This window comes from Lepisma saccharinum, chromosome 11, assembly GCF_977018435.1.
Source record: "Lepisma saccharinum chromosome 11, izLepSacc3.1, whole genome shotgun sequence".
NCBI classification, from domain to species: Eukaryota; Metazoa; Arthropoda; class Insecta; order Zygentoma; family Lepismatidae; genus Lepisma; species Lepisma saccharinum.
In genome coordinates, this window is record NC_139239.1 from 56,089,306 (window position 1) to 56,114,182 (window position 24,877).

At 39.0% G+C, this 24,877-nt stretch overlaps 1 protein-coding gene across 2 annotated transcripts in view; it reads right to left on the minus strand.

The window, feature by feature from the left end:
- LOC145995261 (uncharacterized) overlaps window positions 1-24,877 on the minus strand; it is a 383,578-nt gene that overhangs the window by 64,539 nt on the left and 294,162 nt on the right. For both annotated transcript variants that reach the window (XM_083131837.1, XM_083131838.1), the window contains exon 4: window positions 1,372-1,508. In XM_083131837.1, coding sequence (XP_082987963.1) covers window positions 1,372-1,508 — 137 coding nt within the window. The remainder of the gene's footprint in view (window positions 1-1,371; window positions 1,509-24,877) is intronic.

The following is a 24,877-nucleotide window of genomic DNA, read 5'->3' on the forward strand; positions in this document are numbered from 1 at the left end:
CACTATCCACATTTGAGGCCTACTAACACTGGCAAGTTACGGTCAAACCTGTACTACTGGGCTTTGAGTGTGTACCACTCATTTTGCCTGTTCGAGCGTTATTGGCTCGAGTGAAGAAGCTCTCAATTCCATTCTCTATCTAGCATCGTCCTTGCGAACTATTTGGCACTCGAGCGAAATCCTATCTACCCTGTAGTCGCGCGCTCTCTCTCTCTAATCAAGCGGAGAGCATGACGCAAAGCTTAATTCTCGTTCTGGAGGAAGTTATTTAAAGTAGGCTTGTGGATCGCGGAGGCGAGCGATCGCTCCGTTCGGTGGGAACTTCTCTCCTGCACGCTGCATTTCAAGGTTAGTAAGCAGCAGAGCAAGTTTGGGGGAGCAGCTTGCGTTGAGAGAGAAAACTATAGTTACCTTTAGGAGAGGCGTCCTTCTTTTCAAGGTACCACATTCTGCTTATTTTGCCATGATTATAATGCCACACTGCACTGTTATTCATGGGTCAGATAAGAGGCGGACGAAGTCTCCTGCCTCCCTCACCTTAATAACAGACCTCCCTTGTAACGCTACAGTGCTGCTGCTCGCTCTGCAGTCCAAACGTGTTTACGAGAGCGCTCTTTCACAAATACTGCAGGTTGTTCAGGCCTGATGAGCATAGGAACCAGTTGAACTCTGAGATTGTGCTTGAGCCACCTACATGATGAAGAGATGCCTTGCTGACTGGGTTAGTTGTCTACTCGGCTCGTCACCAAAGGTTTCCAGCTTCGAATCCTGGATGTCACCTAACCATAATACATCCGAATCGTTGCAGTCACATAAGCAGTGTAAAAATCAAGAAAAAAAGAGACGAACGTTCGTGTAAATCACCCGAGTTACAGCTGCAGCGCTTAATAATAGTTGACAAAGTTGATAGGTATAGGCTGGTTATTTTTTTAGGCTGTTCAGTTCTGTATTAAGATATTCTACATTGATCGCAATAGTGAGGATGAATTACAACATATGGTGATACAACCCGTGATTAGAAACTATACTCTGTTCGCTGAAAGAATGAAGGCAATATAAACAAATACATGTGGCTCATGATAATTCCCATTGTTTTTTAACAAGGCAGTTGGCAGAGGAATGTTGTGCCTAGGAATGTAGGTGTTAAAGCCATACCACTTAATGTAGTTGTGATTATAAAACTGTAACCTTGTACAGCTAAGATGTTTGTGAGAAAAGTAACACCACAACTAATGCATAGTTAAGAAATCAGAAATCACATGATTTTGTTTACATTTACTTCGTTCTTGCAGTGGATGAAGAATAGAACCCATGGCTTCATAGAGAGTTTGTAACACTACAGAGTAATCGAGACTTAAGCTGGCAGCTTACCTGCTACGGAAGAGAGCCACAACCGATGTGGCTTTACGAAGAGTACTGTTCCGAAGCACACGTACAGGATGGATTTTTTCCAATTGTCCACCCAGAGGACAGCATCCCAGCATTTGAAAATCCCGCTGCTTTCATTCCTGGAAAGACAAAGGGAAGACTTAACAACAGATGTTCCTAATCACTGCATGTTTATATTACAAAAAAGCGACATTTACTGGGCAAATGCTTATGTGAATAGACTAGCACATTTAGAACTGTTTTTTCTCCTTTTGTTTGCTAAACATAACTATTATTGTAAAAGTACAAAACAAATCCACTAGAAGAAGTTTATGTATTAGCAGACTGAAAGCGAGTTGCGCCATCACAACCCACCAATCAAAGAACATTATTGCAACAAGCTGCTGACATCAGCTTAATTCTGGACCTATCGCCTTCCTTCTTGCACGATGATAGGATCGCTAACTTTTCGTGCGCCTACATCCAGGTTTCGTGAAAATATGCCGTGTTCCACAACGTCATACGTTAGGGCTTGCATATACAGGGTGACTGATATTGTATCTACCAAGTTCAAATGACAACGGAAAGACAGTGTTTGAGTTATCTTTATATGGCTATGAAATAAAAACACACACATAGGCAATTAATACAGTGTATAATATGGACAATACAGACACCAGTGCACCTTGAAAATAACGTCCTCTAAATGTTCTCCTCCTGCTTGGATGCACTGTTCGAGGCAATGATGCGGGAAGGCTTCCATGATGCGCGTCTCAAACAGGCCCGTAGCTAGAATTGATCTCCGGGGGGGGGGGGGTCACGGGTTATCAGGGGGGCTTTGTAGACCAAGTCCATTTTCGAAAGTTTAGAAGTATTAAATGAAGGTAAATTATGTGTGTGTGTGTGTGTGTGAGGGGGGGGAGTCATTAAGTTAATGTAAAACATAACATTTAGAAATATCATAGAAATAAATAGTATTTGCATATCTTCTAAAAATTCTCTTGAAGTGTTAATTGACTTCTACTGACATCATCCCTTAGTACACACTCGATACTACTTTTTTATATTTATATCATACAAGAAAAATATACAATGTTCAATCATAGTGCCTACAGTACATTCCACCCCTGCCTGAAGCAATAACACTCCCCTTTGTTCCCAAAAATTGGGAGCTGTTGACCTTTGACGCAGATGTAGAAGTGGCAGCGAAGGTGCCGATAAAGAAGTTCCCTTAAAAAAGAAACTTTCTAAAGTCTAGAGAATCTTCAACCTAGACTTCGGCTCATAAACAAGATGAATAAATGTAATACCTGATGTCTACATTTTCACTTTTCACTGCAAACAAATTATACAAAAAATAATTTTACCTAATGACCTAATGTCAAGGGGGCTGACGGCAGTGTCGGGGGGGATCCCCCCCCTGGCTACGGGCTTGGTCTCAATATGTCCTGTGGAATAGCGCGTATTTTTCGCAGGGACTGATGGTTCACATTACTCGTGGCTCTTCGCTGTCTAAACCTCGTCAAAATGTTTTGTGTGTGTCCGGAACAGGTACATGGCTAATACCATTGTTCCGCCGCAGTGCTCGGTGCCTGTTTGGATGAAGGCTTCCACCGCCGCAATCCGCCTCTCCAACAGCCAACGCTGCATGGTATACTAATTGCCTGACCCCTAACTCTCCACGGATGTAGTTATTCCACACATGCGCACGTTCATTTTGCAGGGTTGCCAAATCAAATTGGTAGATACAATATGCGCCATCCTGTATAACCATGGGCGTCAATTAGGGGGGGGGGGCAGGGGCTCTAACCTTCCTCGGAGAGTTTAACGTGAAATTGACATGAAATTTCATTTAACTTGTATTGCATTAATTATTACAGGATATTGAAAACATAACTTTCAAATTTAGTTTTTTTAGAGGGTACAGTTTTGGAAAATACCCGAACAGCCTTGTTACTAAATAAAAAAAAGTATCAAAGATCTCAGCAGCTGCACCAAGCAGATGAGGTTTTGCTGTAGCATGTGTGTGAAAACATGAAATATGCGTACAATGTAGAGAACACAAACAATAAACCATGTTGACTTGTTATTTTCTGCGATGACAGGAAAGTTCCCTGCGGAGAAGAACCAAGCAAAGGGGAAAGGCAGATTCGGTCTTTCGCCTTTTGTTTCATTTATCCTCTGCGTGGCGCCGGCGCCTCGAAGGAGGGGAAGGAAGACGTCGTTTCCCTCGCTTGCTGGAGTGCGGACGAATATCATGAATATCAGATGTGCAGAGGACTCGCAAATCGCGAGGCGCTAATCCTTTTCAGGCGGTACAAAATTGCTTTAAGGAGCGCCGTCGGTGATAAGAATGAATGTGATGGGGGGGAAATGAGCGAGAAGAGCGTAAGAAATGGCTCTGGACGTTATTTAAATATTATAAGTTTTCTCTTGGCGTATCTGATGAAAATTCACGCTCTCCTTACCAGTGTTCGAATCAAACTACTTGCTTTGGGAGAAAGAGGAGAAGAATCATTCACAGTTTTTACATTCGCTAAGTTGCTACATTGAGTGGCAGCTAACTTTCAGTCTGTGTAATTCTAATATCTTACGTGGGTGTTCCTTACTTCGTTTTGTGTCCTGGGAATCTCTTGAGCGAGAGAACAAAACCCAGGTTTGTCAAAGGTCTAGGAATTCTAACTAAATTCAATTCCGGTCCAGGAGAGAAAATCAGCAAGCGTAAATTGGTTCTGGACCGCAAAGAGCCTTTTTATCTATAAAGTATTTAAATTATGTCCAGGAACCATTTTTTTCGGATCAATTTAAATACGGCTGAGGAACCTTTCTTCCGGATCAGTTTAAATAGGGGGGTTCCTAGACTTTTAACAACCCTGACAAAACCCTGAGTTGCTGTCAAATATTTGCGGTGCCCATATTTAGGCAACGGAGTCGTCAGCGATGGTGAGAGTGATTCTATGCCAAATCTCTTCTCACTCAGCGTTGACTGGCTAGACTGCGAGTTCCTAAGACGTCGCATCTTGCCGTTGCGTCACGGTTTGGTCCGTGATTTTGAAAGAAAGTGTCAGAAGAATCCTGGATACACAATAGAAGACATATTTGTTATTTTTATAATAGTTAAATATTAAATACAGTTTTGTAGCGCATCTAATTTATTTGGGGTTCCAAAGCCATGCTAAAGCATAGACCCAAATTTATTGGGATAACCGTACAAATCCGTAAAGAACTATGAAACAGGACATTGTGTGGTGACGAGACATGATATTAAAACTCAGTAACAAATAAGGGTGCAGAATTCAATGTTCATTCACTTCAAGGATAAAGGATTGAGGATCGTTAGAGCGCGCTAATATTTATAAATATTTACAAAATGTACACTGAAATTCTGCAAATCTGGTAACGTCACCGATAAAAGATATAAATGTGTTCAAGTACTGTCATATACAATGAATTCTACAGTCAACGCAGCATTCGCTTCAAACGTAATTGCAAAATGTTTTCAATTACTCTCCGTACTTTATGCATTTCGTGTTTGAATTAACTACAGTTATCTGTGTATGTTCTCTTCTGCTTTCGAAATATTAAAATAATACATAATACAATACAAGGGATTTTATATTACTATTACGACTATTATTATCTTCCATTGCTGATAAATTGTTTTTTTTTCAATAAGAACATACAACTATAATCTCATGATAAACAATTATGTTGCTCCACATCTACTTAGATTTTTCAATAAAATCTGCTAACCAACGTGACGTCATATCCCATTAATGAGTACCCTAACCGACCAACCTGTATGTATCTACCTTGATTACGCGGAGATCTGGCAACATGTCCCTCGGTTGCCATGGCAAACGGTGCTGCCATCTGTTATCGAAAAATTACCACAAAATTGCCTTTAGTACGGCCTTATGTCTCAATACATGTTAATCCGTTGGGCAAGCATGCGACATGGAAGATTACTCAAGCCTTTATCTAATTAATTATTCCAAAGAGTATCTCATAACTCAATAACGAATGACAATTATGAGGGAGTTTATATTCTATCATATCGATGGAATCAGAATCACCAAGCAAATTCTAGCACATTAGCTCCTACAGAACGTTCTTCACTTATTCTAATAGGTTGCCTGCTTGACAAGGTTTCTGAAATTTCAATTTCTGCTTCTAGAACTTGCAAAAGTTTAGGCACACGCAGACCCTATTGAGTAGTATATAATGTACAGTCACCGGCAATGAAAACTGGACACCTAGATCCTGAAGTACTAAACGCAAGGCCATGAAATTATGCGGGTGGCAAAAGTAAGCGCTGTTGCCACGTCGGAGCACAAACCCGTGTGTTCGGAGGTTTAAGAGAATGAAAGATCTCGTTGTAAATGTGTAGATTTTGGACTCCATTTCTGGGCTTGTAACGAACTTTCAATACACACGATCACCAGCTCTGTATCGAATGGTGCCTCGAAAGTGCCCCGGAGAGAGGTCGGTCTGACGCTCGAACTAGGCAACGCAGTCCGGTTGATGTTGCCACACAGTGCGCAGGAACCAGCGACTTTTGTCCCGCTCTCGCTTTGCTTTTCCTATATGTGGTGCCAACGCAATTCTGCCCAGCCGCCTATTTTCATGGACTTGCGTATAGTTTCCCTACAATGCATTTTGCGCATTGTCTACTCCACAGTGATGAGAGAACTTCAATAGCAACTATTCCATACCAAGTTCGCTCATCTCCGTGGAGTTAGACAACACACATAACGCATTGCAGTGAAGCGAGTATTTCAGGATATAGGAGGTGTCCAATTTTTACTGTGCGTGAGTGTACAAAGTTTTCAAGGGGTTTTTTTTACAGAATATTTGCCACCTATAACTTGGTAACTTTTATTTTTTTTATAAAAAATGATTGAAACATGTGCAGTGTAGAGACATGAAAGTTTTTAGAAAATTATTGAAAGTTACCGTGTAGAGAAAAAAGTATGCAACTTGTTATTGTGTAACTGGAAAATTTCTTTGGAGAAACTGCGCAATGTAGGGTTGCGCGTCACTACGGTGAGCTTAAAATCTGCTAAAGCAGATTTCTGTCAGAAACCAGAAGAGAACATTCGCAACTGTGCAGCAGCAGCAAAAAAATCACCGGAAATGGAAAATCTGCTACCTTATCCCGCCAGAAACATGTTTTTTGCTCGGACACTGTTTGCCCCTTCGTCAATTCGTTACCCGTCCAGGTTGTAGCATGTTCAGGGATCAGCTTGGATTTGTTGACGCCGGAAACTCCCATCTCCTGTGTTTTTTAAAATTCCACGTTGGCTATGCGAAAAAGTGGCACTGATTTCACGCGCTAGAAAGCATGAAAATTTTTTAGCTAACATCTGCGCTGCTCTAGGCAATGTCCCATGTGATTCTTCTCTTTGTTTGCGCTGCAACTGAGCTGCCCCCACTCCATCTGCCTGTTCCACGTTTTACAGACCCCACGCGTCCCATTGTAGTCGTGAAAGCATTACTCCGGAAGCTATGTACCTAATTCAATGGAATTTAATGTGCACAGAGGTAATTTTATAAAATACTTCCCTTCTATGGATATGTACATACTTCAGCGTAGTGAATGATACCAGCCAACATGGTTATTACTTTTTGTGCAATTTACAGCTTCATTCTTTACAAAGTTAAATTGATCATGCTTGATAAGTAGTGTCAAATGGCCACTTCTGCTCTCGCATTATTCGTCCCAAGTGAATATTAACGTTACTCTCGTCCCAAGCCTCTGCTACATCGCCTCATTATATGTTGCAAAATTGTACATTGGGGGTACCAGTTTCTGGTTGGATTCTGATAACAAAAATAAAGTGTGTACCACGTGGGCAATTGTTTGTTGTTGTAACGTATGGCAACAGAACTCAATAACTTTACAGAAATGTTTGAAAATACTCAGGACTGAAATGATAATATGCGCATTATGGCCAACTGTTGAGTGAACTATGAGCTTGAGAGCGTCACGTCATTATTGATTGGTCAGTATAAATCTTCCTCGTATCAATGATCTGCAACCGCTCAGTTGAGGCCCGCCCATCGACATCGAGAGATGATGTCACAAAACCAAAAAGCTACGAAGCAGGGACGAAATCTTCAAGATTATGCATTGTCGAGCAAGAATCACACACGTGCGTGCACAGTAAGAGGAATAAGAGAGAGAGAGAGAGGAGAGAGATCGAGGGAGAAAGCGATACAATTATATAGAAAAAGAAACAGACAGCTGAGGAAGGAGAAATAAAATATATGGAGACAGAGAAACAAAGAAGATACAGGAAAAGAGAGAAAGATACACAAAAGATTCAGGAAGAGAGAAAGTGATAGAGAAACAAAGGAGGAAAGCTGAAGAGTATTAGGAAGAGACAAAGAAACAAAGAAGTATGTAGAGAAATGGATAAGGAAACAGACATACAGAAATAGAGATAAGTAAAGAGATGGGAAGGTACAAAACAGAGAAATAGAGGAAGATAGAGAAACAGATTAGAAAAGAGAGAAACGAAGAAGTATATATAGAGAAAGGGATATATGAAAAGAGACACAAAGAAAGAAATAGAGAAACTGAATGGGAGATTGAAAGAGATACAGGAAAAGAGGCAGACAAATGATGAGACCTTCTCGCATTTGTATATTTCATGTAGGATGTGACGAAGCTGAAAATTCACCGATGCCGATGTACTCGCCGATAATTTTTGGAACCGATACCGATGCCGATATTTAACAGATTCCGATACATAAGATTATTATACAGAAATGGGATGTTATTTTCAGCATGACCAAAATAAATTTGCTATGTACATTTCTATTGCATATCATATGTATATACATATATATTCTCAACAGATGCGAATGTACATTTGCATCTACAAAAGGTGGTTATGTGAACCTTTAAGAAGAACATGGATTCTCAAGAGATTTAACATTAGTACACAAGCAGCTCTTTGAAATGCAAAATGAATTCCTGTTCTTAATTTTGGAAATTTACTGCTGCCAGATTCAACTTCAGAAACTCAAGTTTTGGAAGCACTTCAGGAAGTAACCTACTTCTTCTCTTATCGCAAATCTGTTCAGCAACACTGAACACTCAATCACTGAATACTGATGCAGCAGGTATGCCCAAGTATTTTCTCAGGACTTGCTTCAGGTTTGAATACTCATTTTTGAATTTCCAATACAACAGCAGATCCTGGTTCAGCAATGTATTGTCTTATTTCCGATTTTGAGTTAGGTTGATTCTCTGAATGAGAGTTTGCAATAATTTTATTACAAAAACTCTACAATAATGATGAATCATAACCTAATTTTCAATAATTCTTACAAAACTAATATATAAAACTTATTAGAAGGTAAAACTCTAGTATAATCTGTACCGGTTTAAATATCGGATTTTTGCCGATTCCGATACAGATGCCGATATGTCAATTTCGGCCGATTTTCATACATCTGTAATCGGCTTCGGCACATCCCTAATTTCATGCAATAAAATTACTCTCGGCCGTAAACCAGCTCTTAAATGCTTGCGTGAGTACGTTAGGCAGGTCACAAATGCCGTTCGCAGTTTTTCTATTTCGTGATGTCACACAGGTGGAAAGTCTGTTAACTGGTTGGTTGCAGATCAATTGCGTACTGTAATGCTAATCGGGACTGGAATCCGAACCACTATGTTCCTCCACCGGGAATCGAAACCGGATGCTCACAAAGAACACACACGTCCAGGCCGGGATTCGAACCTGGGATCCCAGGCATCGTAGCGCGCTGTGCTATCCAATCCTCCACGCAGGTCGGCAGAAGCAGTTACGAGATAAACTATTCACATTTTAATGTAGAAAATTTGTTCCGTCCATCATATGCTATTGCTTTAGATATTAAAAAGGTTCTCATGTCTCTATTTCATACCTACACGCATACGTAGTTGTCCACAGGGGAGTCAAGGGGGACAACTGAACCCCCTGGAATATGGTTAACATGCATTCGGAAGACAAAGTTTGGTGCATTAATTGACAGAATTAATTTTGGTTTCTTTGAAATTATGTGGTCTGATATGTTCAATTGGTGCATTTTTTTTAGTGCACCGCATAGAACAGGCGAAAAATACCCTTTGTTGCTTTCCTTTATGCACTTTAATGTGGTAGTGGAGTAAAAACGATAATGCTTATGTATATCTGGACTGACACATTTTGGGTTCTGTGTGTATCTTCTCTTTCTTGCTTGCTCCATTTATTTTTCTGCTTCTTTTCCTTCTACATAGTTTATTTATGTTTTCTTCCTTATATTTTTTCTATGAGAGGTATTTTGCTTATTTTATTTATCACACTTCCATACTTTGCCCTGGCAGTTTCCCAAAAATGGCCTTATTACTTATCTCTCATTCCCTCTACTAGGAAATTAATGTTTTCTTAATTAATATCATCCATACAAATTGGATGGGAACTTCCAGGGCAAAAAAAAACAACAACAAAACAAAAAACGGAATCCTTTACAGATGCCAGTATGAAGTACGAGGTTGAGAATTCACTGCATGCGTAGGGTTATAAATGAACAAGTACTCAGAGTAATTTGGGAGAAAGATGAAAATGAAATGGATGGGTCATGTTGAAAGAAAAACTGACTTTTACTGGAGAGGGAATTTTTGTAAAGAAGTAAAGAAAAAAGAACATAAATTAAAATGATGAATGATTTAAAGCTGAAATTAAGGGGCTCTGCGGGGGTTGTTTCCAGCTTGAAAGCAGAAAATCCTTGTTCATAATTTTAAAAAGAACTACACCAGAGATATTGAAATGAGGGTCTCTGCAGAAATGACCGGAGGTCATATATGGGAAGGGAAAAGCAAGCAAATGTCAAGAATTGTTCATCATGCAATGTTGGTATGTAAGGAGTGTTGGACATTGTTATTGTTTAAGTTGTTTTTTTAAGTCAACGTTATGAACAGATGGTCTAATCGGGGCTGCTGAACCTACAGTTTAAAGTGGGATCTGGGCTACTATGTGCAACCATCGGGTATCGAACCTAGAACCGTTTGACTTCAAGGCAACGACGTTATCACTACGCCATCGAGGAGGTCCTGCTTGACTTTTCCGAAAAAAAAACAACAACTTAAATATCTAGCTTTCTTGCACGCAGTAAACCCAGGAAACTACATTACTGCATGGTAACGAGGCTCTGGCGCTTGAATTCACAGGAGTTATCCTGTGTTATGTCTTTACCTGTGCTGAGTGCCTTCTTGTAACTCTTCAGTGTCCAACCTGACAAAGTTGACTGATTGATTGAATTGTTGTTTAAAGTCCACTTTATGCACAGATAGGCTAATCCGGATTGGATATAAATTTTAAAGTAGTATGCGAACCACTATGTGCCCCCACAACCTGACCAGATGTCCTACAGTGAATGACCCAGAGAAAGTGATCCTTGGCCCATTTTTCGTTGAGGTCCTAAAGTATAAATTATTTCCTTTAGTTTTAGTAAAAATATTGTTGTATTACCCAGTGGTCGAAGTGGATATTCCTTGGATAGGGAGTTACTTTTCAAGTATGTGAGGGATGCTTGTATGGACCAACATTGGAACCAATGCAGCAGGTGGGGGACAGCTATGCAAATTATCCTAAGTAGAGGATGCTTTATAAAAATTTTCTAATTGTTGGATAGCATCCTCAGGCGTTCCTCTTCGAGCACTAGTGTCAATGGTTCTCTTCTACGGTCTGTTTGTTAAAATGCGTATTTACTGATGTGTTCATAATTATAGATATTAATAAAATCACGTTTATGGATATATGTGGAATAAATAGAATTATACCACATCGTAGGCCTATTATAACTTGATTTGTATTCTAACTCAAGGTGTAAGATATCATGTGTCAAAATGTATCAACATCAATGTAAAAATTACTAATATGATAATAATTTAAGAGTATGTTGTTATGCTATCAGTATAAAACGACTGTTTCTGGCTAAAAGGGCCGAAATTTAAAATATTTTCCTTTCAAGTTGATTAGGCGAAACGGGAAATTCCCGATTCTCCTGAAATTACTAAAGTCACAAGTGACCTTAGCCTGTGCTGATAAGCCATTAAGTGAAACTGGATTAGGCGAGACGGAAATACACGAGGGGAGAGAGAGGGGAGGAACTAGGAAGGAGAAAGAAAGGTTTTATATAATCTCCTCTCTTTTATATATATATGAGAGAGGAGATATTACAGATGATAGAGAGAGCGGAAGACGAAAGGTGAGAATGAGAGAGGAGCAGCTAGTAAGAAGAAAATATGGAGAGAGAAAATGAAGGTAAGAGAGAGAAAGAAATCCAGACCTTTCCCTAATTCATAACAATAGGGGCTTTTAACCAGTTACAGAAATTACACGTTTCAAATCAACCACTCACTGATACTACCTCGTTGCTGCAAATCCATTCAAAAGAGCTAACGAACGAAATCAAATTCATTCCATCAACGCATTCGCGGTGTCGGCTGCCGCGGACATAGCAAACTACACCACTGCATATTGTCTTTGTAACTTTCAAATTTTCCACGCTGTTTGCCTGCACGTTCCAAAACAAAGCGTTATCTGCTTGCGATTCCACACGTGCGATTGTTGTTAGCAATTAGCCGTCATTATCGTTTGCTGCGTGATGCTGATGGGGAAATATTTTCGACTGCAGTGTCCACTGGTGCTGCCAAGGGGAACTTTCACATTGGTTACTACGTAATGAAGGGTTGTTTATTTCCAGCATTATCACGAAATGAGATTTGATTCGACCACATCACTCAATCGAGGCAGGAAGAATGCAGGAACTGGTTTAATAACATTAAATTAACAGTGCAATCTCATTTCCTTTCGCCTTTCCGCTTCAGACAATTGAAATGGCCACGAGTACAGTGTTGTTGTCAACAAACTCAAAACATACAAACAGCAGAATACAATACGCATTTATTTTTCCACGCAATCTACTATAATTAAGAACAAAATGTGGAATATGAGACTAATGAAATTAATATACAGAGTATGAAAAATATGGATTAAAAGTAAACACCGAGAAAAAAGTATATTGCGATTGTATGTATATTGCAACCTCTCTCTCACGTTGTACACCCTAGACTACATATTTGCAGACTAATACAGCTCTGGCACATGAACACACAGATAATCCTCTGTTGTGTTTTTGTAGAGTCGTCCAGGTGTGTTTGTGATGTTCTTTGATATCAGAGTCTCACTTGTCGAACCCATATTGCATACGCTTCGTGTTGACGTCATTACGGTATGCTTTCGTTAGGCTTGTTAGGTTTAGTTATACAGGGTGTCCGGAATGAGACTGACAGTTTTTAAAAGTGTGTTATTTTAATACGGTAAGGAGTAGCTAGAAACAAAAACACACATTTTGAAGGAAAACTCAAAACGTTTTATTGGAAGCAGTAACAGCTCACAAGGGAGATCATCCGATTTCCATGAAACGTGGCAGGTGTATAGAGGGACCCAAAGGAAGAAATACGTGTTTTTTGTTTTCGGCTAAAAAACGGTTTTAGGGGCAAAACTCCCCCCCCCTCCCCAAATGTCAAGATGAGGACATATTGAAGTAGGGATCTGACCCCTGTGTCCCCAAGGAAGAAATACATGTTTTTTTTTGTTTCGGCTAGAAAACTGTTTTAGGGGGCAAAACTCCCCCTCAAATGTCAAGATGAGGAGAAATTGAAGTGGGGATCTGACCCCGAAACTACGTAAATCTGACATAGGAATATCACGCACATATAATTGGAACACACACAGCACAGAACTGTAGGATTGTCGGTACCAAACGCAGTGCAATTGTAGAGAGATGCCGAATTCATAGACACCGTTGTTCCCGGATAGGCATGGGCATAACAACAGACGGATTATAGCAGGGTAACGGAGAATCAAAATAGCCGCACACATGAACCATAACCCTATCAAGCATGGCCTAGATATCATATAGGTGATATCCATAACCAAGGACACAAGAGGATAGTTCCATAGACGAATACACAGCATGTATAAAACATTTATTACCACCAGAAAGTAACACAAAACAACATTATGATAACCGATCTGCTAACACGGAGTAAAGACAAGCACCAATGCATCACACTGAAAACCGCCCCCATTGTTGCTTCCACGGTGTCAATGTACATACTCGTCACAGTAATGGTACTCCGAAAAAAATATGTAAACATAATGCTCGGTTACACCATGCACATCTGATTACTGCCACTGCACCACAAACATCGGATTACTGTCACCACCAAAACAGAATGCCACCGGATTCTCAAATGGAGGTGGCCTTTCGGGAAGATACCCACTCTTATACCATGCGTATTGGAAGAGATGTCAAAACCTGGGTGAGGACAACTGATTATCAAACTACAATCCCTCACACATAATGTTATTGCGTAGGTGGAGATTAATGCCACTGTGTAGTAACAGGATAAGATCGGAAAACCGTGCCAGTCAATCCTTTAGCTATTGTCAACAGAGTAATGTCTTTGTCTCACCTCTCGCATAACAATATCACTATGTCCACTCCACGAATCCAATAGCAGAACACCGAAATCACCTGTGTTTGGGAAGTACACCTCCTTGAGCCAGGTCTTAAAGTGATTTGTTGTCAGTTTCCCCGATGTAGAGGCTGCAATGAACACATTTGATGGATGGAACAGTGTTCGGTTGACATAGGGTCCAAACGTACCTCCAGGTTCCTTTAGAACAACAAAGAGAAGAGACAACACCTCTCCCGCGGCGAAATAATTGGTTGAATGGTGTAGCTGTGTGTTGTGGATGCAACAGATTGCACGATAGTGTCCACTTTCTTCGTTCCCTTAATAGCTTGGGTGCGACCTCTGTCGTATTTCTAAATCAAAACCACTTTGATCAGAGTTAAACACATTTGCGACAGAGTACTGTGCAATACATGATTTAACAGTATCCACAAAGCCGTCACGTTCGATCTGAACATGTTCCCCCTTGCCAGCAGAGGTGCGTGTAATGAATCTGGGACACGATGTAACCTGTTTTCCTGAATTTTCAAAGCCAAAACCGTGACGCTGTAAACCGAGAAACGTCCAATTCAGCTTTAGCTTGCAGAGTCCATCTCCGAATATCAGTGTCATGGATTGCAACCTGTGCTTGCACGGCATCACTAAAGTTTTCTAAAACGTATTTGGAAACCTGACACAGCTTTTCTTTTCTTTCCGTGTTCTCCTGCATGTACCTGCTCTTCCAATCTTCGTAGTTGTCATGTTGAGGTAACCTTCTTATACTGATTTTGCACGGTGGTCAGGGACAAATGTTGCTTCTGTCCCCTCCTACAAAAGTCAACTGCTCTTTGTTTATATCCAATGGATACAGTATGTGGTGAACAATGGTCGGTATAGTCTTCTTCCGTGTCATCATCTGTATCTTCCAAAGCGTGTGCATACGTATCGTCTTGCTAGTCACAGTCCAAGGAAGTAGCAAATTCCACGATGTACGCAGGATTTACGGTAGATCTTTAAATGACGTCCTTCACAATGTCTGCGACATATGCCTCCTCTGCTGTTAAAGGAGATGAGCTACTGACATTAAATGCCTGTATTACCAGTGTGACCACATTCACTACATTCAACATGGCACCTCTATCCAGAACTGTTGTCCTTATTTACTTCTGTCAGCCTTTATATACGGGGTCACACTTACGGAATTTGGATTCATGATGTCTTATCGTACATACCATCCCACTACAGCACACGTGATAATTGTGTTTAACTGTGGCCTCCTGGCACCATATCACGTTTCCTTACTCTTATCTCCTGTGCTTGTGAGGTATCTCTTGACAGACTGCCCATAGGTGATACGTCGTGGTGGGTGCATTGCACATGATTTGTGTCAAGCATGTCTCGCGTGTTATGTAACGCATTTTGTCACATTGTATGCTATCGCGTGGCATATTTGCCTTTCTTCGTCTGGTCGGTGATAGCTATGTTTGCCAGTGATATGCACTTCATATCTCAAGTGTCCCACTTGTGTATCTGCCAGTACAATTAGCACAAAACTTCAACCGCCATCGTCCTTCACGATAGCATTTGCGTTTGGTACCGACATTCCAACAGTTCTGTGCTGTGCGTGTTCTTCCTATGCCGTATTTACGTGGTTTCGGGATCACATACCCACTTCAATTTGTCATCGTGACATTTGATGGAGGTGGGAGGTGCCGCCTAAAACAGTTTTTCAGCTGCAACACAAAAAAATGTATTTCTTCCTTTGGGCCCCTCTATACAACTGCCATGGAAATCTTAGGGGGACACAGGGGTCAGATCCCCACTTCAATTTGTTCTCATCTTGACATTTGAGGGAGGTTGCCACCCAAAAACCGTCTTTTAGCCGAAACAAAAAACATGTAGTATTTCTTCCTTTGGGTCCCTCTATACACCTGCCACGTTTCATGGAAATCGGAGGGGACATTTAGATGACCTCCCTTGTCAGTATAGCTCCCATGAGCTCAGCTTTGTTGCATGGAGATTGTCTAGCTGTATTACGTCTCCCTGCACAAAATATAACTTGATGGTCAATCCAAGAAATATTGTATTGTACTTACAAGCCTACTCTAACAACGAAGGCATACCACAATGACGTCAGAACACGAAGACTCTTCAATGTGTGTGCGGTTAAGTGATACCCTTCATATCAACTTACAAACCATTACAAAGGCGCCTTGTAATAATAGTGTCCCAGGTTTGATACTCAGTGAAGGCACATAGTGGTTCGGATCCTACTTTAAACTGTAGGTCCAGTCCCGATTAGCCTTACAGTACATAATGCGGACTTAAAACAAACTCATACATGCAAACGCATAATAAAGCAGTAATTTTCGTAGCCGCGATTAGCCAAAGTGGCAGAAAAGCGATGCAAGAAAATGGGAGAAGAGGCAAGATATGTATTATTAGAAGATGAAAAATGTTTTTTTTTTAATGTTAGAAATAAAGATATTTACGAAGTCATAAAGCTGAACTCTTCCCTGTGACTGAAGTTAATGACAGGCCTCCCCGATGGCGTAGTGGAAAACAGTGTTGCCTTGCAATCAAGAGACCACGGGTTGTATCCCTGGTGCAGGCACATTACACACTGAGACCGGATCCTACATTAAACTTTAGGTCCAGCCACGATTAACCTATCTGAGCCTAAACCAGGTTTTAAACGAACTTCGACACGTTCCTTGTTCTTTAAAAATGATGTGCTTTGAAAGGTAAACAATCATCCTATGATTTCGCACCGATGAATATTCAGCCATGTAGCAATTAAACGCCGATTAATAATTCTCCTGACTGAAAACTCCTGGAATTTCGAAATCTGCTAGCGATTTTCATCGAGATTGACAATTAATGATTGCTTTTAATGTGCTTACAAATCGTGGATAGAGAAAACACAACATACATTAACCTTTCGATTAACCTTTCATTGATGTCAATATTTTTTGTAGTGTAAGGTAAAATTTAAATTGATTTCTCTTCAGCTAGTAGTATAAAATACAATAGGATGAGGACACACATAGCGTACAAATGAAGAGGTTATTTGATTAAACAGCCCGATTTGGCTACACTTAAAATTATGCCAAGATGCCCATATGCCCCAATTCTTCAAGTGTGATATGCTCTTAATCCCAAGAACCCTGAATTCTAGTGTATAAATGAAGAACCCTCAATAGACAGATTTGCCTACACTTAAAATTAAGCCAAGTACCCATATGATCTTATTGCTTACAGCGTGCTACTCCGTCAAAATCCCAAGAATCCTGAATTCTAGTGTACAAATGAAGAACCCCCCTCAGATTGAATCGGCCATGTGTGCAAAGGCTGAATCTGCCAGATTGTTGTCCATAAGCTTGTCAAAAATATGCCCCTCTTGATATTGTTTTGACTACACTTAAAACTAAACCAAAAATGCTCATATTCTCATGCTCTACAACTTACAGATCAATACAATAGAGGATTACTTGGACAAGGGCAGGCTGCAAATTGAAGTTTCATGTTCTTTCTAATCTTTGATCAGTTTCATGCCCCGGCCAGCAATAAATTATGCACGCCTGGGGGCTTTTATATGCTAGCACGCATGAGATATAATCTACACAGCTAAAAGGGGGCATTATTGATATTTCTGTGCCCTTTCAGGGAAACTTCCTTTTGCATGATAGCATGTATGGGCCTGCATGCCATTGACTCCAATTCACTGGAAGAGCATAAAACTTCAATTAATATTTCTGTATAATAGAAGGAAATTCTTAGTAAAAGAACATTAGCCTCTTGCATGTTGTCATGTATGCCTGAATCCAATTCAGGTTTTGCCTTGCTCTGATAATATATACACGAGTGAGATATTGGGAATATTCATTGCACAGTTAAAATCCAATTTTGACTGTATTTAGCTGATATATAGCTTATAACTCCTGGGTTCTGATGCTCAGTAGAATGTGGACATAGTCCCATGGCTTATATGCTTTATAATCAAAGGCTTCTGGGTTTAAGACCTCTCCATGGAGAAGTGCTAGTCTTGCTGCCTTGTAATCAAGAGGCCCCCAGGTCTGAAACCTGGTAGAGTGTGTGGGCCTCCCTGATGGCAAAGTGTTGGTATTATTGCCTTGTAATCAAGAGGCTCCGGGTTTGAGCCCTGGTAAGATGTGTGAAGATGTGTGAAGCACCTGTTAATACATGTGGCAGAATAATATCCCCACACATGAGATTTTGAGAATATTCACTGCTAGCTGATATACAGCTGAGGTTTGATGCCTGGTAAAGTGTGTTATACAACAGCATAATAGAGCAAAATTATTTTATATTGGGGATCACCAGAGCCTAGTTACTGCTGTTGTCTGGGTATAAAAGCACCAGCTCAGCCACTAACTGCTGTTATAATTGTTTTGGCATATTATCCATAGTTCTGTTTTTTTGGACCAAGAAATTTTATATAAATAAACAATAAAAATGCCAAACTTGAAATATTGCAATCAATGCAATAAAAATATATCTAGTTCTAATTGGGCTAGGCACCGGTTTAATTGTGACCCTAAGAAATGCAGAAAAGCTACTAAATTGTGCCCAAGATGCCATAAAATATTAAGCAAGGCATATTACAAAAGGCATAAGTGTACTTGTTATGTACAGTCATCAACATTGCCCTCACAGCCATCTACATCTGGTCTGAAAAGGAAGCATGAAGCACCTGTTAATGCTAGAGCAGCAAAGCAGCCACGCTATGAACCACCTATTCATAGCAGTTTTGCTGGCCAACTTAGGGATTACCGGTTTGTATCAGAGCCAAAATGTGACATTAAGAATTTTTTGAACAGTATAAATCCTGATGTGCAGGCAATTCTAAATGCACAAAATGGCTCTTATAAGCTGTCCCTCAAATTGTTTACACAATATAAGAAATCAAATGGCACAAAATTTACACAGCCCCACATAACAGAAACTGTAGCTATATATTCAAATACAAATTTAGACAAAATAATAAGCAGTTTGATAGAGCAATTGAATATTAAACACTCTGAATTTGCAGCAAAAGAATCAGGATGGAGCCTATGCGGAACTTCACACAAGCTCTATGTTAATATTTCTGAATTCAGCCCATTACAAGGTTCCACATATGTGAATTTACCTGCCAATATTAAAAACAAAAGAGCCGTGGTTAACATAAAAAATAATGATGAGAAATGCTTTCTGTGGTGTATTTTAGCTGCTTTGTTTCCAGTTTTAGATCATCCTGAGAGAATAAGTTATTATAAACAATATGAACACAATTTTGATGAAGCAATGGAGGGCTTAGAATATCCAATGTCTGTTCAGAATATTGATAAATTTGAAAAAAAAGGCCAGGGATAACAATGGTAAGCAATTATCTATTAATGTATTTATTTGTTCTACTGGCCGTGGCAATTGCTTGATAGCACCTCTCAGAATCAGTACACTTGATGATGATTCTGCTGTCCCGATTGATCTGCTCTTAATTGAAGAGGATGGCACACACCATTACACTCTGATACACAGTCTTGAAGCTTTAGTTAGAACACAACTAGACAAACCTAAGACAATATTCAAGTTGTGTAGAAGATGTTTGACTGTATTTGATGGTCAAAAAATAATAAATGGGGTTCGTGAAGTGAATACAGAAATTGCTAAAAACAAGTTAATTGAACATTTAAAATACTGTGGCAACCATAAAACTGTTCATATGCTTATGCCTAACCCAAGTGAAAATGCCAAATTCAAAAAATTTGAAGCCTTGTTGGAACACCCAGCATATATAGTCTGTGATTTTGAATCAAATCTCAAACCCCTTGCATTCTGCAGCCCAGATCCTGATGAATCTTCAATTACATCATACCAGTTACATGAACCTTCTAGTTTTTATTATGTTGTTGTACAGGATGGGGTTGTTAGTAAAGAATATTTATACATGGGAGCAGATGCCATCAAAGAATTTGCACATAGAATAGAAAATGAGTGCCATGACATAGCATCTAATGTCTTATTAAAATCAAAACCTATGTTGCCTTTAACAGAGGATCAGATTGAAGATTTCAATAATGCAGAAAAATGCCCGGTATGTGATTCTGAATTTTCAGATACAAATATCAAGGTGAAACACCATTCTCATACAGATGGTAAATTCTTAATGGCCCTGTGTAATAGCTGTAATATTAAGATCCAGAGACCAAAATTTGTCCCTATATTTTGCCATGGTGCATCCAATTATGATTTCCATCATTTGATCAAGTACGAGGGGTTTGACAAGCAGAATTTAAATATTTTAGCTGAAAATGATGAGAAATATATTGCTATTAGCAAGATAATTAAAGTTACTGGTGTTCCTATTCACTTAAGATTTCTTGATTCCTACAGAATTCTGTCTGCTAGCCTGGCTACACTGGCCAGTCAATTATCTGATGATCAATTCAAAATCACATGTGCTTTGTTTCCAAATCAGGACCTGAAATTAATTAGGCGGAAGGGTGTATATCCATATGATTATGTTACAGATTTTTCTAAATTTGATGAGTGTTCTCTGCCACCACAACAAGAGTTCTACAGCAAACTCAGAGCATCTGGAATCACTGATGATGATTATCACCATGCCCAGTTGATGTGGAACAATTTAAAATGCCAGACATTTGGTGATTATCACAAGGCATATTTAAAACTTGATGTGACCCTCTTAGCTGATATACTTCAGGCATTTAGAAAATCTTCCATGCAAAATTATAAGCTGGATCCAATGTATTTTTACAGTGCACCAGGCCTAGCATGGTCTGCAATGTTTTTAAACACTAAAATGCAATTGGATCTGATCCAGGATCAGGATATGTATTTGTTTATGGAACAATGTATAAGAGGAGGGATGGTGCAATGCTCTCAGAGATATGCCAGAGCAAATAACAAGTATATTCTCAATTATGATCCAGCACTGCCATCAAATTATATACTGTATGTAGATGCTAACAGCCTCTATGGTTATGCTATGATGGATAAACTGCCATATGCAGGGCTTGAGTGGGTTGAAGATTTCAATATTGAAGATCTTCAGGATTTTGATGACAATAACTATGGCCTGTTCTTAGAGGTTGATCTGACAATTCCTGATGATTTACACAACAAATTTTCTGATCTGCCCCCAATTCCTGAGGTTGAGTGTTCACCTGGCTCTAAACAGAAGCAGCTCATGATGACTCTAGAGCCAAAACAGGGCTATGTCTTATATTACAAAAACCTCCAGTTCCTAATGCATCATGGTGTTCAAGTGACCAAAGTTGGAAAAGTTTTGAGGTTCAGGCACTCAAGATGGTTGAAGCCATATATTGATACAAACACAGAGCTTCGAACATCTGCAATGAGCCAATTTGATAAGACTTTGTTTAAATTGATGGTCAATTCAGTGTATGGCAAAACCATAGAAAATGTCAGAAAACATACTGATGTTAAAATAATTACTGACTGAGCAAAAAATTGATAGCAAAGCCTAATTTCAACTACAGAAGGATTTATGATGACAATATGGCACTCTTCAACATGAAAAAAACACAAATTAAGTTTGATAAGCCTATTTATGTAGGGGCTGTGATATTATAATTGGCCAAATTACACATGTTAAAATTGTATTATAATGTGTTGAAGCCTATTTATGGTAATTGTGTAAAACTGATGTACATGGACACATATAGTTTTATTCTTGATATTCAAACAGAAGATGTTTATCAAGATATATCACAGCCTGCATTGCTTTAATATTTTGATACCAGTGAACATACAAAAATTCAACCCCACAACAAAAAGGTGCCTGGCAAGTTAAAAGATGAGACACTTGGTGATGTTATTGTGGCATTTGCTGGGTTAAGGGCCAAGATGTACAGCTTTGAAACATGTAGTGGTGTTGTTGCAAAAAAAGCCAAGGGCATTGGCAGAGTAACTGTTGACAAAGAGCTTGAATTTGAAGATTATGAAGATTGTCTCAAAACCCAGAGTTCAATCAGAACATCAGAATGCAGAATTCAGAGTAAAGATCACTTGTTGACTACAAATGTTGTAAGAAAAGTGGCTCTGGACCCACATGATGATAAGAGATGTATTTTATCATGTGGCATACATACTCTACCATGGGGTCATTGTGATTTGAAAAGTGGCAATCAATGCCCAATTACAGAGCATGATTTGAAATAAATAAACATGCCTATGAACTTATTTGGGTTCAAAAAACAGGCTATTATGGACCTGCCAACACCAGCACCCTCTCCTGATATAATATCTAAACTAAGTGCTTTGTTAATTATTCATCTGAACAGCATACTTACAGATGTTGATGATAAAACAGGTAAAACATTGTACATATTTAACAATAATTTAAATCATTACCAATTACCTGTAGGTGGTCAATTACAATTTATTACAACCCCCGAGGGTGATGTCAAGATTTCAGTAGGGAGAAATATTTATAGAATTAAGCACTCAAACATGGTTTCTGGCACTGTATATACTGTTTCTGCTGGTGACTGCTTATATATTGAGGTCCCGGGATCCTATGACAAGCTTATACCTTTTTTTATAGAATTAAGAATTAGATATTCAATAATAAATAACCACTAAAACAAAATGCCTAATGATATATTTGGCCATACAAGGCATGAAGATCACAGTGATGAGATTCTTATGCTTGATGTCAGAGTTAAAAAATTAAGAAGTGATTTACAAGCTTTACAAACCACACTCAATGCCAGTCTTCAACTAGAAATTACAAATTTACAATCACAATGCATGGACCCTCTTCTTAAAATTGACTCAGAACTCAAATTCCTGCTTCAAAAATATACTGATTTGGCTACATTGGATAATTTTCAAAGTTTAGAGGAGGCTGTAGCAGCTCTTCAAGCCAAATTTAAGACCCAGGCCACCAACTCTGAGCAATTGAAACAACAATTGGAAGAGCAGATAAATAATGTCCAGACACAGCTCCAAACAATTGTCAAAAGCATAAAATCACAAGAAGATTTTGATCTAGTGATTTCCACTCTAAAGGAACAGATTCAACCACTACAGATACCTAATCTGGACCCCTTGAACAATGCCATAGCCGAGGTTAAAGAAAAAATTGAGACACTTGAAAATTTTATGAACAACTTGCCATCTTCTGATGCTTTGAGTGCTATAACTCGGAGTGTTGCCAACATTAAGCTGCAACTTGAAACATATGAAGATTTTGGAAAAATTCAAAGTACCATAACCCATCTTGAGGGTACAATATGTAACGATTGAAAAATTTTGGTAAATTTCTTTAATATTTAAATTACTTTTCGATAGCCCTCGTATAAATTCTTTTGGAGTTTTAATCTTTTGAATGTACATTTTATCTTTGTTAAAATTGTAACGCAGTTTCTGCCAAGCGAAAAAGAACGCGAAGCAAGTTGAAGCTTGCATTATTTTTCTTTTTTTAACAACAATGGGTTCTTTTTCGTTCGGCGCTGCGTGGGTTTGTAAATAAGTTTAGCTTGCATTGTGTTTCTGGATATGCCTTTTAGGAAGGGGTAATTGTTGGATGCTAAAAATAACTTTTCAGTTTGTCGAAATCTTTTGTTGGGAAATAGAATTGCGCAATCTCGCAAGTATAAATATCAGCGGTCTCGCTGGCAAAATAATCAGTATAGCAGTAGATTCCGGAATCGTTAGGTGATTAAATCGCTTGTCGAGGTCCAGGGCTGGGAGAATACGGGCGTTGTGTGGGGGAGTGGCTGGTCAGCTCTCCCTTCCACAATGTCCGAGGTTCTCCGTAAGCCACCTTTCAGGATTTGTGCTGGTCAGCATGATCCTTAAAGGGGATTTAGCGAGCATATAAATAATTTAATTCATACTTATTTAATCTTAATAATTTAAAATTTTGATTCATAAATTCTATCGAAGTTAGCACTGGTCAGTGTGACTCCGATATAAATTCAAGATATACATCCTTCTCGTCGAGTTAATTTTTATTCTTAAATCATTCTGAATTCTCCTGGTCAGGAGGTTCATTTAAATAAATTTGTTTCTTTGATACTTAAATCCGAGAGCATACCTCTGGTCAGAGGATGTCTTTTAAATCTGATAGCTTATATAGTTTCACGTCCGTTTTTAAAGTCTGAGTGTCCGGAACGTTTATTGGTTTCTCTTATTTAGGTTTTATTTAGATATAATTTTGAAACAGTTATAATAGGTGACCGGTCGAGTATATGTTTTTATAGAAATTCGTTTAATGTAAAGGTCTATTGTTTTGCTTTTGCAATGTGAGTAGCCAAAAAGGGTAGACAGAGTCCCCTGTTATGTTAAGGAATTCCACGTGGACATTTGTAATTTGTGGCCGAGATATGGCTTTGGTATTGGGTAGAGAAAGGCTCCCCTTATATTTAGTTATGAATGTTATTGGAGGTTGGCCCAGACGAGGGTAGTATACCTCATGAGTTCTAGAGAACATAACGCAGATGTGAAAATATGACAGAAGCACGAATAGATATTTACGGATAGATGTTTATGTAAATTTTTTTTTTTTTGTTTTGGTTAATTGAAATTTTGTCAACCATTACTGAATAATTTGTCACCTGTTTATTGAAACCAAGTTAAGCTGGGTTAGTTCTTTGATGGGATATGGACTATATATATATATAAGAGAGAGCTCTCTGGATTGTATTTTTACTTGAAAGCAAGTTTCAGTCTGTTACGGAAGTAATTTTTGAACAAAAATTTAATTTTGGCATTGTAGTTTTCTCTTGATCAGAAGATTGTATATTTTTCTTTCAACCTAACTAATATTTGGATTTGTAAATAAATTTATAATCGTTAATTGGTATTTCCTTGTAGTAAATTTGTCTAATAAGTATAAATTAACTGGCATCCTTTTGGTTAGTGAGGTGTCCCGCCGTCACTGGTCAGTGAGGCGGAGGCTTTATCAATCTAAAGGACGTCAGATTCGATTATGCTGATTTCGCTCGCGACTCGCATGCG